This window comes from Anopheles coustani, chromosome 2 (assembly GCF_943734705.1).
Source record: "Anopheles coustani chromosome 2, idAnoCousDA_361_x.2, whole genome shotgun sequence".
NCBI classification, from domain to species: Eukaryota; Metazoa; Arthropoda; class Insecta; order Diptera; family Culicidae; genus Anopheles; species Anopheles coustani.
Genome location: NC_071289.1, coordinates 68,919,038 through 68,935,333, shown reverse-complemented (window position 1 = coordinate 68,935,333; position 16,296 = coordinate 68,919,038). Strand labels below are relative to the sequence as shown.

Below are 16,296 nucleotides of genomic sequence, written 5' to 3'. Positions count from 1 at the left end.
CGACTGCTTTTCTCGTGTGATCTTCATTTGCATCCTCTGTCTTTCTTTTTTTTTTTTTTTGTAGCCACTTTAAGTCATAGTTTATTGATGGCCTATTTCCTTCTGCACCGGTGTGGGTTAGTGTTTTTCTATTCTTCCTTCATAATTTTTTTTAGTTGTTTGGACTTTCGCTAACTTTCTCCCTTTGCCCCCTCCCGACTGTATCGCGTCCGGCATTTTTGCGGTGCAGATTTGTTTACTATTTCCCTCTAACGTTTTGCGAATTTACGACTCTTTGCAAAAGAAAAGAAGACTATAAATATTCACATTTGTTTTCGTTTGGCGCACGGTTTACGGTTTTGGTTTTTATAGTTCCTTCGGGAGATTTGGCTTTTCGTTATGGTTTGCGTTTGGCTTTCCGTTTGGTATGGTTTGTGGAACTTTAGTTTTCTTCTCTCTTAAAATACAACTATTTACATGATCATCGGATCAGATTCGCCACCGTGGGTCCAGTTCGCGCACCATCGTTCCCCGACTGGCTCACACATAGGATTCACGGAGGAATTCGGGGCTCGGCGACGTACACCAACGTTCGATTACTAGACATTCGGGAGTAAAGCGAAGCGACTCGTTGCTGTTGGGTGGAAGAGGACAATGGTAGCATTGAGGATAGTAACAAATGACAACGCATGCTGCAAATCACTTACGCGCCCTCGAATCAACTTGAAACCCTTTGGCGTTTGGCGTTGCGATCCAAACGGAACGTGAAACCGGCTAGAGTTTCCGATAGTGAGGTGCTAATGGAGGCATTCGGTAGAAAAAGCGTTACTCTCATCACCAAGCATTAAAAACTAAAGTAAAGGTTAAATCAAATGATGCACGAGTTGAAGTCTCAACGTGATAATTTGCGATTCAAAACCTTGGCATAACCGAGCTCCATGCCCCGTGGATGGCAAGAAACGGAACCGTCTTACGTGGTGGTCCCCATAGGCCTATTTGAATAACCATAAATCAGTGCTGCGCCTCCGTTCGTAAGGAGCGACTAGGCGCAGACAAAAGAAAAATCTGCGCCGACCGGTCAAACGACGGTGAAAACGTGCAATTTTCGTAGCTCTACCGACGGATCGCACTGTGCAGCCATAAATTAGAAGATTGAGAGCAAGTTCATCCCACACGGCTACCGAAGCGATAGTGAATGTTAAGGTCGCTACCAGGGGTCGAACGCGCGCATTTGCAACCGATTTGGAAACGGTAGCCGAAACGTGTGCAATCAGCGATAATGAGTGTGAGACTCTCTGCTGCAAAGAATTTAGCGAACAACCGAATGGAACCGAATGCTGTTTGTCCTCTTTGCCCTGGCGTTAGTGATCCCTGCGTACGACCTCCGAAAAATACCTCCCACTATTCCAAGTGCTTCGTCTCATTTCTTTCTCCGTGCAATTTCATTCGTAATCATATTTTAGTTTATCTAAAAAATTTGGCAGTTTTACTTTTCTCTCGGTCCTACGACGAACCTTGTTTCTGGGGAAGGAAAACTCAAACTCGTTCAGTGCAACATTTCGTGACTTAAGGGAATGTGCGCGTACCGGTGTAAGTGAGGAAAACGAAAACACACACGCGCTTTACGCCTTTCTATCGAAGCAAGGAGATTTGGCTATAAAATCGTCTCTGTCCTACGTCGAGGATTTCCACTTTTGCAGGGGTTGCATTATACAGTTTAAGTTATTTAACTCCATCTTTTCTTGGTTTTCCCACGGGCTGTAACATTAAACATTTCCAATCTTTGTTTGGTTTTCTTTTTCTTTTTCCTATACTAGTTCAATCCATCACTGATTGGAAATCGACCCACCCTCCCTCATCGTGGCCACCAGTTCCCGTTTTCGCATATTTTAATTATTCACTAGTAAACGCTTTAGTACCTCTTCAATGTAGGTGTAGTGTAAGTTCATCTTCACGATCGTTCGATGCGGCTCATTTTATGTTTTTTTGTCCGAAGTTTCGGCATTTGCTTTGCCTTCACTATCATTTTTTGTTATTCATAAAGTCCAATGTCCTCCATTAAGGGTTTGATTTTGCGTGTGATAAGGTGTGTCGTATGGTAGGAATTCGAGTGTTTCTATAAATACAATTAACTATTGTTTCGGCCACCATGTACAGTCGTGCAATGATCTGTTCTATTTTTCGATTTTTAATTTCCCTTGCCATTAAAGTTTCTCATAATCCGTATTTCACTACGTTCAACTAACCCTCGTTTGATCGCGAATTTATTCTCTAGGGAATGGCAGTAATGCTGTGTTTTGAGGGGTAGATTTTTGGAAAGTAAACCACAAATGCTGCCCCAATTCCGTTTTTTTTGCAACACGATTCTATTGACAAGTTTTACAGTTCCAACGACAATTGAAATCAAATCAAGAAACGGTTTGAAAAAAAAGCTTTGAGAAAAGCTTTCAGCTTCAAAGCTTGACCTTGAAGAACCGTTTCGGAGAACCGGTTTCGACCGGTTCGGGCCGACCAATCACGACTCTCCGTTTAAAAACGACCCGTTGAACAGTTCTATGCTTGCGGAATTAAAATTTGTAAATGTTTAAATGAAATCAAGACGAATTTCGAGCATTTTGCGAATTTTGCGAATTTGTGAATTTTGTGTCAAAGATGAAACATAAATGTTTAAATAGGAGGATCTTATTGGTTTTTCGAAAAATAACCTCTGATCGTTGACTGGTATTCCGTGAATCGAAATAGTATCATTGGACTATAAACCATATTTCATTTCTACTATTTCATTTTCTTTAGTTAAGAACCACTTATTTTTGCTATCATTTTTCAAACAATAATCCTCAAACTCGACGCATACATATTTGGCGATATTAATATCGGTTGAATTGCTAGCGATATTACTTTTTCACAATTGGCTGTTTCAATTGTGGATTTGAAGATTGTGTAGGGAATTTTTGTTCACCGAATTTATAGATTTCGTTGATGCGCTAAAAGCTATTTGTGCCAACGGTTTATATCCAGATCGAATTAAATTTTTAATCTGATACAATTTACTTTCGAAAGGATATGCACTAAAATTAGACAATATGCCAAAGCGTTTTACGTCGTCTACCCTTTTTTGTTCGCAACGATAAACAATTTTGAAAACATTAAACCATTGTCCACCCACTCTTCATCGAGACGCTATTGCGACAACCGTTCGTTGTCTGATATATTTATTTGGTACGGTTAGGGCCAACGAGTGGGACCACAACAATCCGCTGTAAAGGGTGAGTACGTCGAGTAAGGATCCTTGTTGGAGAGTTGCCTTGCTGGCTATGCTGCTTGCGGCGGGGTGTACCGTACACACCTTTGGTCCCGTTAAACTGGAATTTCCCTTACATTCACTAATAGGTTTAGGTGTGTTTGTGTGTGTGTTTGTTTGCCAACTGCTTGCCTCGATTCGGTCTCGATAGTGTTCGAAGGAACAACACGATGTCTCACTAACTTTAACGTGCGTTTTAGCTGAAGAAAACGTTTGCTTGCGCGTTTAAAGCCCGGGATGACTCATGCATTTTAAAACATTTGTTTTCAGTTCAAGAAAAAAATACGTCCACTAATTCTGACGTCCGCCTATCGGTGTTTAGTGCTGATGCTAGAAAATTACCGATAAGAAAGGAGCAGCTCAAATAGGCAGATATGAAAACAATGGCAAAACAGAGTACAACTCATCTTGAAGAAACAGTGTGAAGAAAATTTACATTTGGTGAAAGCTGCCGACATTTTGCAGTATTTCTTTTTCTTCCGCTTTTCAACCCAGTGCATGACGCGAAGGCATGATTTCGGTCCTCACATTTATCCAGTCACACGCTGCCGAATACTTTTCTCTAAGCTACGCAATGTGCGCATCGCTGATCGTGATTCCTGCCGTCCTTCCAAGCGGGCAAAGGTTCGGTTCGGTTCGTTTCGTTGCTATCTCTAACTATTTAGAATATGCTGTTGTGGGTTTTATTTTATATTTTAAACGCTCTTGATTCTTTTCCCCTCCTTTCCCTAACCATCCTCGCTCGTTGACCGGTAGGCTACGTTTGCATTTGGGGGTTTCGGTAATTCATATCTTCGTATGTACAAATTGGGTTCACAAACTTAACTAATGTAACGAATACGGCCCCGACAGTAGATGGACTGTCGGTATCCTTCCGGAAACAGTTGAGGTACAGGAAACTGTACAGATGAGCGGTTGAACCACAAACAGAGGATTGCATTAAGCATCGGCGAGAAATGAAATTCGTTAACAATGAATGTGAAAAATGTTCACCGAACGAAACCTTGATTTTAATCGAGCTTTGCTTCAACCAAGTAGGCTCGGAAACAATCGGCTTAAAATCAAAGGAAAGAAAAACATAAACCGAGCTTTCAGCTGCCAACAAATCAACTAACCTCAAACAAGCGAATGCAGCATACGTAAAACGACGCCAACATTTCGGGCAACATGCTTTTCACCGTAGGTAGTTTTGCTATGCTTCATATTATCCGTTGCATTCCCCGCAGGTCCTCGTCCGACACTAGTTGAGTTTGATAAAGATACAGTTTTTTTTCTTCTAATAATAGTTTCCCAACAAATATTCCACCACATCCTCGATTATGTTTCACTTAGCCTTAGTAGGTGTTTGTGCACCTTTCTTTCTTAATGTAGTAGTTAAAACCCAGCTGGTAATCAAAGTGTACGAATTTGGTTGTTCGTCCCAATATCCCATAGTAAGAGTGTGACTGTATGTTAATAAGTTTTTCCCACCCTCTCCCTTAAGTACATTGTTTTTAATCGAAAATGTGGTAACATTGGTTTTATGATTTTTGTGTGTGTTTGTGTGAGTGCGAGTGTTTGAAATTTTGGATCGAAAGTGCTCCTTATTATTCAATACAGAAAAAATCTTTCTTCGGGGTAGAAAACATTACTCCTTCTTCGGGGGTAGTACTATAGCATCCGGTTGGATGTTGGCTCTCGGTCGTTTGTGCCGCATTTAAGCTAGCTATTTCCCGTTCAAATGGTGACCGGAAGGTTCGGTTGAGGTTAAATATTTTGGTTTTTCGTGTTTCTTTTTTTCATTCGGCCCATTCCGTTCGCGGGACTTTGGCACCGTTTCGTAACATTAACGTCGACTCACGCAGCCGTTTCGCTTTGGGTCGTTCGGTAGAAAAATGGCTGTCTGTCTCACCCAAAACCGACCATCTCGAACGAGTGGTGCGGCTTTGCTGTACAGTGAAATATTCACATGACGAAACCTTCCCGAAAGGTTTCCCCCATTCTTTTTCGGCAATTTTTGCAATTACTTCTAACGATTCGCCAATTATCCTAGCGGGAAGGACATAAATACGCCCGGGCTGTTTTCAGTGACGAAGCGATACATTTTCTCGAAACCTTAACCCTCGCCTTCGCGCATCAACACTTCTACGAAGTACAGCATCTTGTATCACTTTGCCCAGACGAACGGGTTGTCTGTGCGTGGTTTCCCGCCGGTTGACTTCGGGCTCTCCCCAAATTTTCCCATTCCCGAAATTCCTTTTTCGCCCTCCGGAAAAAGTGAATCGAATTTTAAAGCAGCTTATCCTTGTCCTCCTTTTCTTAACTTTTCTTCATTTCCCCGACTATGTGCTACCCTAGGTTAATTGATTTAAATGTTGGCTCCTGCCTAGTTTAGCAAACGCCAAACCGAACATGTGTGTATCAATGTGGAAGATAAACTTTACAAATGTCAATTTTGGGTTACTTGCTTGCTTCGGTTTAAAAAGATCAACGTCTGATCGAGTTTTTTTCCCCGTTATCGTAATTTATAAGCGGTACCGATCCGGATCACCGTTCGCGCGCTTTTCCGTTTGTCTTTTTCGATAATTCCCCAAGACTTCTTTTTACACGAAACCTCCTGTAGGAGATCATTCTTTTTCGTTTCTTCGTTTTTATGATTTTCGACTTGATCACCTTTTCCAGGGAGATGCTAGGGGTATTAGGCTTCCTTAACCTTTATATTTTCTTGTGTTTGGGGGTATTCATTTACAACTTGCCCATGCCTCTTAACCGCCAAGTCAGCACGTCTTTGTACAGTGCGAATTTCATAGCAAATTCGTAGTTTTCGCTTCCGATGCTTGCTTTCAGTTTCGCCTGGAAACGAACAAGCCCGCCTGAGACGCAGGATCACGAGAGCGTCACTCTCGTGCTGCTTTTTCCTCGCTGTGCTTCTGCAATTTCCCCCCTTTCCCTTTTCCTTTCTAGCTGCCTTTGCCAAAGATGACCCGTCGTCATGCTGTTTGGTAGCGATCTCTGTGGTTTTTTTTTGTACTGGTTGTCTGGTTGCCAGCTCCCCTCGTGTCGGGTGTTTGTTTTCTCCGGATGGACAATACGTGACGTGCTTCGCTTCCACGTTCGATATGGGGGCGTGAAGAAGAATGAAAAAAAGGGTAGCCCGGGGTGTGATGGGTTGGTAAAGGAAAATGGTGATATCGGAGATCACGGTCGTTATGAAAGCGGAGGCGCGTGAGCGAAAGCCAGTTTGCAGGATAATCCCTTTGCTCATGCATGCATTCGACGCACGAACAAACCCTCCTTAAGGTTGGTTCTTTGTTTCAGCGTGCATCGCAACTAAATTTCTCCGGTTCAACGAAGGATAGCCCGAGTTCCGTGTGGAGTGCTGTCGCAGGAAAGCGTGGCGGAAAGGAAGCTTTCCTTGCCGGAAAAACGCGTTTCCCAGCGCACGTAAGCTTCAGGCGTACGCTCGGATTTCACCGGACATGAGGGGATCCGCAGTCGTCGTCCTTGTCGTCATCGTCGTCGTCGTCGTCGTCGTCGTCAGCTTGCGATTTATGTCATGCAGCGCACATACACCAGGGCAACTTTTTGAGGCAGCTCGCTTCCGTGTTATATGATGCTCTCGCGGTTCCGCTCCAGATCTTCGGTTTCGTTCTCCTGGCTGACGCTGGACGCGGACGACGCCCCGCAGATCTGCATCTCGATCTCGGCCAGCCGGTGCTGGACCTCCCACTGCTGCTGGGCCAGCTTGGCGTTCAGCGTGAAGTTCTCCGACTCGACCATGTGGAGCCGCTCCCGCAGCCGCTTGATTTCGCCCTCGAGGGTTTCGTGCGAGCCGAGCAGGGGCGACGCGCCGGACGATGCGATGTGCGTCAGCGAACCACACGGAGGTCCTGCAACGGGGCGGGAGAGGGGAGTTAAGAAACGAAACGGCATGAACATGGGGGGTGGGTATTTAATTTATATTGCAACTAGATTGAATTGCCGTTGACCGGATGGTAAGGTTGAAAATGGTAACTCAATTTCGCTTCCATTTGGATACACCAATTTCTGAAAACATGTTTACGAGAACGAACTTTAAATAGAATGCCAATAGGATAAACTATTTCCGGACGTTTGGCGCTAGGAAACGGGTTAATTTCGAACCAGCAGCAAGTGTGTAGCGTTCAAAATGCGGGTGCATAAGAGAGTGTACGGAAGGTGAAAGTGGAGGTTAAATGTACTAATGAATATGTGAAGCGTGTTTGATGGAACGAAAGCGGGCATTATTGAAAAATAAAAACAAACAACTGTGTTAACTGTATCGCACTGTGCCCTAAACTCTCGATACTGTCCGAAGCGGTGTACTCAGCCTTTTCTTGTTCGGCAGCACTCACTACTAACAATCGTGGGAACGCGAATACTTGCGCTACGTACAACGGTAAGGAAAAAGGGGCCACGTGTCTCTTACCTGACCGACACGGTTGCGATTGCGGTCGGGCTAGATGGGATGCCGTTCGGCTTCGGGGCCGCTCCTCGGAGCTGTGCACGCTCGGACTGATCGAACCGGGCGACTGGGGCTGCCGGCTGCTGCTCACCTCCCCCCGGTGCGACCGTGGGCTCGTGATGCGACTGGGTGCGAGAGAAAACCGCATGAGCCGGAAGCGTGCGACGGGCGTGGGCGGGCAAACGATCGACTTACCTGCTCGCGGGCGGAGGGTACGAGGGCACCATCATCGAACCCGCCGACGTGACGGCCGTCGTGGGCGATATCCACATGTCCTCGATCGTGGTGCGCCCCTTCGTTTCCACCAGACCTGGTGTCGATTGGCAGCGTCCCATAGCAACTTTAGTAAATTAATCACAAAAATAGGCACACAGTTAACACAGTAACACTCTAAAGAAAACCCGACGAAACGATAAAGTACGCAAACTACCCATTCGGAGCAAAATATCATATTCAATAGCAAATATATATATATGTGTACAAGAAAAAAAGGGCAAATACATTCAACCGGACAAGCACCTGAACCGTTTCTTGGTCAACAAATTTATCATCATGTTTTATTTGATGCTAGCAAAAATACTCTTTTTATTTTTCAAATAAATAAACCAATAAAGTTAAGATAAAGCAATTGGCATTAAATAAAAAAAAACTAAAGCATGCAATATTGTTTTTGAAAGACGCAAAACAACCGCTGTGAGTAGCTTTATTGACTTTACGACACTTAAATAAGTGTCAGTTAAACTACCGGATGGACATTCATTTCCATATCCAGATTAGACGCAATCTTGGCTTAGGCCTGAGAACCTATCGAAGTTATAAAAAAATTGTAAAATACTCACCTCTAGCTGGTGAGCTTAAATTGTCATCAAATATCTTAGTGAAGTAGAACATATGAAAAAAAAAAAATGAAGAAGCATCCTTTCATGGTGCTTTGGTCAACATGACAAAAAAAAAGGATGAAAAATACCTTTTCCAACTATTGAAGTAGTAGTTTTTCGTCCAAGCAGTATTTGCATTGTTTATGCGTTATAGCCACATTGTCGACAAACTCCATTTGTTAAATTTTCGTTTGGCCTTTTTCTTTTCATTCCCTTGCTTCTAATGTTTACATGTCTCTTAATGTGTCATTAATGCATTATTTTTTTATAATTCATAAAATGGTTTTCTAAATTATTGACCATTTAACGAGAGTTATTTCTTAAATTTTGTTTTGCTTTTTTTTATATTATTGACCATTTAATGAGGGTTATTTCTTAAGTTTTGTTCAAAATTTTAAACTATTTGACAACATCAACTGATATAGCATCTCGTATCAATGCGGCAGAAAGTTTCGTTGTCGTTGGACAAAAGACGAAGCAGAACATGCGATGCGCCCGTCGAAAAGAGATTTTCCTCCCACCGAGACCAAAAAGCGACAGAAATAATGTTGCAATGGTCGTGCGGCCGGCACAACAGTGGGACAAACATTTGGAATCCTTCAGGCAACCGGGCCTCCGAAATCCTTCCCGAAAGATACTCTCGTTTGAAAATTTAATCTTCCCATCCATCCCGGGATGTGTCTTTTGCACCAGGTCCGGCCACCGTGTGTGACACCTTCGTATTCGGTCAGGTACAGAACCCACACACACACACCCGCTGGCAAACAGAAATAGAAAGAACCACCATTCGTACCGGCGTTCCGACCGGGTGGAGACATCAAACGACCAACGGGGCCAAACGTGGGCCGGGGCCCGGGAGGGGTGAAATGAAACGGAACGAAACGGCACCCGTAATATGTCACGAGCACGTCCGTCCGTCCGTCCGTCCGTTTGTCGTCCGGTTGGATGCAAATGCAAGATGAAACAATCTAAACTTCAGAAGCAACTTTTGCCCCGGCTCCACTTGCCCCTTTTCCGGTCAGCGAACCACCTGTTTCGTCACCATCGTTTTCCACCTTTCCAGTGGGGGTTCTTCCATTTATCACTGTGTACACTGGAACAATTCGATGATGGTTTTGGAGAAAAATGGGTCCCTCTGTTTTCGGGAGGATCAATATTTCTCGACTAGTTGACGATGATTGTTTAGATTTTCGTGACGAGCGTACGTGTCCGCATTTAGGACGCACACTTACGGGCATTTACTTTAAACTGCATCAGTTTCGTTCTTGCGTAGCGATACTCACAAGGACGAATTAGCTAATCTCGACCCTGAATCAAGCGCTTCGGGGAATTAGTTGCTTGATCCAGAATGGACACGCTTGAACGCAAATGACCATGATAAGATCATCGACACACTAGGGAAAGGGAGGCAAGATGCTCCGGTGAGATAAAATGCACCGGCAAACTATAACGTGTGTTGAAATATAACAATACTCTGCATTTACATTCAGACAGACATTCATCAATATATTACTTAACGAATGCTCGACAGAATTGGATTTAATCCTCGTATTATGTTGGTGGAGACAGCAATGAAAATATCCTCCGATGAAAACAAATCAAGTTTTTCAAACTTATTCAGTATGGCGCTGTCCTAACTAATTTAACCCAACATATTCTACATTCACAACAAATACCTTATAAATTTTAGATATTTGATACTGCCGTGAGTTCTTCTGCTAAACTCTTCGGGCCGTTTAGTTAAATGATTTCAAATGACACTTGGAAAAGCACTCAAAAACATTGTTTTGATTTTGATATTATGTTTTTTAAAATTATTTTTGGTCTGAAGAAGAGGAGGTTGATAAATAATCTGTGAAAATAATGATGATTGTACTTGAATAATTAAACGAGGACATCTGGTCTCAAATTATTAACCTGGCATGGAAAATCTCCGTTCGTTTTCCGAAAAAATGCTTTTCAAGTAATTATGGAAAAGGGGTTTTGTTTGCCTTTCCGTTTTACTCTATTGATCTCTGTTTTTAATTCTAACACCACAATAATCTTGTAAACTATCAAAGTTTGGAAAATAAAATAAAACCTTCTAGTATTTTCTAATATGAAATACAAAGGTCAATGATATCCAATGAACTGATCAATATCATAAATCAAATGGGGGGCGAAATTGCATAAAAAGTTTTGTGTTCATAGTATTCTTCTATTGTTCGTTCTTTTCAACCTACTTCTACCGTTTGTAGCTCTACATGTTGCAGCATATACGCCAACGATTGTTCGCTGTAATTTTCGTTCAACATATCTTTTTCTTCGGTGACTCCTAACATTAAAGGTGCACTTTTGTCCCGCCTTACGATACAGTTTAAGAATGAACAAAAAAGAAATGTAAAGCTTACAATGTTCAAAGCGTGTTTAAGAAACAAATATTTTCAGCCAAAACAAACAAAAAAGCCATCCGTTCGATGTTTATCGAACCATAATCAAACAGAAAATAAAAAAATGTGCGTGCTTGCTGTCAAGCTAAACACAACAGAAGCGGCGCTGTTTTACAGGCAACACAATACAGTCGATTAAGTGAACAGATTGCACTGTGGCGTCCAATCGACACAAGCCGTCTAAAACTATCTTAAGGTTGGTTGGGGATTGTTTTTCACATTACCTTTTTCCAGCGGCGCCTTCTTGTACTTCTCCAGCCGCTTGACGGCGATGGCCTCGAGCCGCACTCGGGCCGCCGGGTACTCCTTCAGCACGTCCCACATGTCCTTTTTGCTCAGCACGAACAGATCGCTGTAGCCGACCGAGCGGACGCTCGCCGTACGGCGGTTTCCTGGAGCACCCCGGAAGCGATACAGATGAAGGCGACCATTTGGAGTAGTTTTGGTTTGTTTTGGTTTACATCGTCCCAGGGGGTGGAGGCGATGAAGGCATTGGTTTGGGGACGGCCACGGGACAATAAGGCGGATGTGGATCGATTTCGGGCCGGATAAGGGTGTTCCGGTGGACACGCACCCGTTCAGCAAATCGGAGATTGGTGTTAATTCCATATCGATGCCGATGCCGAAGTGTAGTCAGATGTTTTTGTGTATTTTTTCACCGTTTTTGTATTCACCAACAATCCAACCAGTGTCCGTTCGTTTGTGTTTTGATGTACAATTTGTGTTCCACATGTAGGGGTTTTTTTTTTGACCGTGCCGTAGTTCATACAGGACATACACGATTTGAAAAGGGCGTGTGAGAGTGTTCATATGCATTGTTGGCATTGTTTGTTTATTTGGTTATGTGTTTTTTTAGTTGTATTAATGGAATGGAGGGGCAAGAGAAGAGAAATAAAATAATCCGATTAGTTTACGGACGACATACGCTTCGGGGGTTTCTATAATATGAATGGTCTTATACAAAATGGGAATATATAGAGAAATTTATTCAAATGTTAGTATGTGAGCAGGAGAAAATATAAAACATAAAAAACCGATAGCAAGAGATCAAAATAGAGTGGTAGAGAGCGAGACAGAGATGTAGAAAGAGAAAGAGAGACAGTTAAATAGAGAAAGGGAGAGCGAGAAAGTTCAAAGGTGGTAATGCTTGAAAGATAGCAAGACATATAACGATTTGTACTAAAAGAGGAAAAATCCCTAATGAGACACAGAGAGGTAAAATTTTTTATCTTGATCCATTAATGGCAGAAGAAAAATGGTGTTAATTGTAGAAAAAGGATAAATTATTGATAAAGTACACAGGAGGTACCCCATTGATAACCTAAGAAAACAACCTATTGAGTGTAGAAAAAATATTGAAATGATAAAATTGTGATATTTGGGATAACATTTTGGTTGAAAAACATAAGCATATGCTGAAATTAAAAGAGTTGTCTAAGCGTTGAGATCAAAATAGATTCATATTCTTTAAACTAGTGCAATGGCAACAGCACTTTTAACTCCAATACTGTTCCGAGAAGTCAATCCTGTATAAAATAACTTTCCTGTTTCAACACAAGCGCGATATATCTTTTCTAGGTGTGCGGAAAAATTTCACCTTCCCATGCCATTTCACTCGGTGGGAGCAAGGAGGAGAAAAACTCTGCGTGGCAATCGTGGTGCAATCATGTTCACATTAGCAAAATGCAGCCGACGACACCCGAAGGCACACGAAAGAACCATTAGCGCCAAAGGATCAGCCTGCTGCATGTAGGATTTGTATCGATTGATTAAAAATATGGTAATTTGAATCCATTCCGCCGTGAAACGGATCTCGTTAAGCAAACGTAATGACAATCCGTTTGCCTTCGGGCATGTGCCCGTCACGTCTCGGATTCTCTTCAGAATCGACGTACCCGGCTCCTTATGCTATCCGATAGGCGGTTTTTAATTGAACAATGATATTTTTATCGTTTTCCTCGAAGGCTGAAGTGAGTTGGTTGCAAAGAAAGTTTTATAATTACGGAACTTTTACCCACAACTCCTGCGAACAGGAAAGTGTTAGCCAGAAAAAAAGGAAAAAATGACTATGCGCCAGCGTCCCAAGGACCCGGGCATGTCCCAAGGACCCGGGCATGGCGGCTGGATGCTTGCAGTGAACAACATCACATCAAACTTATGCGTGGCGTATTTTATTCCACTTGAAGCACAATTTCATCATTGAATGGCCTTTAAACATGCGTTAGGCAAAGCCAGTTTTGCATAAAAAGAAATCTATTTCGAACGAGTTGAGTAAATAATGTCACCAATGTTGAAAGCGTTCCCAATTTTCCACTGCGAACGAGGGAATGCGGTCGTTACATGAATGTCTTTAAATTACGTTTTAAGATTATCCTAAGATTGCTACATATGAAAAATCCAAAAAAAAGGAGTTCATTCGCCCGCTTCGCCTGATGCTTGTCGGCTGACGACAGATTCGTACGGTGGTTTTATTTTAATGATTACGTTTTCATTCGCCAAACCTAACGCTTGTGGCGGTTCAATCAACCATCCCACATGTCCCCGGCGCACATACACACACTCCCACGGGAGCCGTGAAGGGCGGTGGAAAACCACCAACGGTTTAATTAAATTCATCTCATTCTCGCCGGCGGATTGGTTGTGCGAATTGAATTGTTCAATTAAGTGAACCATCGTTGTCGACGTCGTCCTCATCGTCGTCGTCGTCGCCGTCGTCGTCGACGTTGTGCGTGTTGTGTGAAACTCGCGTTCGAGTTCCGGGGAAAACTACATGTTGATGATGCCGCGATGTGCGAACAAGTGACATAATTGGGTACCGACCGACCGAAGCTACCCCACGCCGCCACACCACCACCCGAGGCCACTGAAAAACATGCTGCTGCTCGAGACTTTCCACGCGTGGCTCACATTTGTGGCACATTGGGGGAGGGTTGGGGGGAAAAAAATAACTGGAAACATCGGGTTTACCGATGTAGATAAAAGGATGGTAATGGCGCACCAACATGGAATATTTTATGCGTGGAAAGAGTGATTAAAATTAGGCAATTTTCTTTCAACCGTTCGCGCTACGATCAGGCGTTCACACACACACACACACATACACCCGAATCCTACAGCGTACAAATCGTTAGTGGGTGGTACGGGTGGTTTTGTGTAATATTCTCCAAGAGCGTATCACCCAATTCAGTGGCAAAAGCTTGAGGTTATGAAAAGCGTTAAATTCTACTGCAGAAAACATAAAACGTATATTTTCACGATTTTCATTCCTCGTGGAAGCGATCGATAAGTCGGTTTGTCGTGCTGATTTCAACAAGAATAAAACGGATGTAGTTGAAATAAAAATCTGTAACCTGCCAATCAAGTCATCCAAAATGGTTATTCTGTAAATAAGCGACAACGTTATACTGATATCGCCATATTGAAAAAGAGCCAACAAATGTGCGTACGTTATTTGACTGGCTAAACATATTCTTTTAAGCTCCTACGGCGGTCAGTGGGGTTATGCACCGGTAAGAACAACTGAACGTGCGTCAATGTGGAAATAATTCCCAGTAGGACCTGCACCAGCCTATATGATTATACTTCGCTCGTCCTCGGTTGGTTACCCAAGCTGGTGTCAGTAAAGAAGAAAACCCCCGGAGCAGACACGATTGTTGCTGAGAAACACTTCGAGGCACTAGCCGAGTCCCATTAGATTATAGTTGATTAATCGCCCGGATTTGAAATGGAAATTTTAAGGGGTACCACCATTCCTTGGAACCGAATGGAAGGCGCCTGCGGCTCAACAAGTACCGGCGGATTATCCAATTGGGTTTAATTGTGATTTAAATTGCTCTTCGTGCCAATAATCCCCCACAGTGAAGCAGAATCGTTACGGCTAGAGGGGGCTGCTTCTGCTAAACTGCCAGCATTGACAAAGGGCCAAGAAGATAGGTATCGCCTACGTAATTCCACCACACGAATCTTAAGATGGAAAATTCTGCAACCATCGTTGATACCAACGCAAAAAGGTTTTGAGTTTAATGCTGAGGCGCATTGTACTGTTTAAAAAATTATGAAGCTTAGCTTCCTCCACTTCTCTCTCGTTAGGAGGTACATTTATAAGATGCACTATTAAACAACCTCCTCTAGGAACAATTCGTAGTTTAAACAACTCTTTTTGACACGCTTAAATTAGTTTTGAGCACAACATTTCAATAACCAATATGAAAATCAAGAGTTAATAAATTAACAAAATGGAAGTAATTGAATGTAGATAAAACTAGCTAAAAGATGAGGCATTATTTGTGCAGAAGAAAACAGATTACGATTCAATTTTGTTGCAGGAAATCTGGGTGACAGAGAAAAAAACATAAACTAGCCAATCGTCCTCAGGACAAACGTGCTGGGTCATTCAATGGGAAGGAAATGGCAGTGCAGCAAGCCACTAACGGACAAAAACAGTAGTGGAGAAAACACAAGAGAAAAGCGAAAAAGCTACAGCGCCCTCAGCTGTGGGGCCAAAATAAACCGGATCTCACGCAGAACCAAGGCGCCGGACTAATAACGCGAGGATACAGCAAAGAATGGATGAGAAAAGTCCGTCGGAAGATGGGAATCGAATCGAAAACAGGCACAACAAAACGGTCAACCACGCGGGGGCACATCGAAAATCGTGAATGGCAAGAACGGGAAGACGGCAGAAAAAATGTGAGTAAACAGTAAGACAAAAAAGACAAATAAAAGAAGGGAAGAATAATCATGAAAACAAATAAGAATATGAGTGAATCTTATCTAGGAATGAAATTGAATAGTAACACGATCATATAAATATATAGTTCTGATGGTTGGTAAGGTATTATAGCCAAGCAAAGCTTCAACTGAACGATAGTTATTGATTATTTTTCGTTACTTCGTTTTGTTGATTATTATCTTTGTTTTTCTATTTTGTTTCTGTGGTATGCTCTACGAGAGTATGCTACAGTTAGCACCATGGACTACCAAACATCGAGCCATCGTGTACTGAACATATGCAATAATACTATCTTGGTAACGGTTGGTTTTGTTTTGTGTTGTTTCAATCATCTATCGGCGAGGATTGATCTGTGTTATGTTTTGTTGAAATATGATTGATTGTATTCTACTCTTGTCTAGGTTTGGATGGGAAGAAAGCTCAAGAAATGGGATAAAGACACCGACGAAGGTAACTACACGACTAAGGGTAAGGAGCGAGAGATAGAGCAATAGAAATAGACAATGATAGCAGGA

The 16,296-nt window shown here is 42.6% G+C and overlaps 1 protein-coding gene across 1 annotated transcript in view; it reads right to left on the bottom strand.

Annotated features, from left to right (window-relative positions):
- Positions 1–6,865: 6,865 nt before the first annotated feature.
- Positions 6,866–16,296, bottom strand: part of LOC131263441 (cyclic nucleotide-gated cation channel alpha-3) — a 62,022-nt gene continuing 52,591 nt past the window's right edge. Inside the window, exons 8-11 of the mRNA XM_058265642.1 lie at positions 11,274–11,441; positions 7,938–8,082; positions 7,707–7,867; positions 6,866–7,149 (exon numbers count right to left, since the gene is read on the bottom strand). Of these exons, the coding sequence (XP_058121625.1) occupies positions 6,866–7,149; positions 7,707–7,867; positions 7,938–8,082; positions 11,274–11,441 (758 nt within the window). The remainder of the gene's footprint in view (positions 7,150–7,706; positions 7,868–7,937; positions 8,083–11,273; positions 11,442–16,296) is intronic.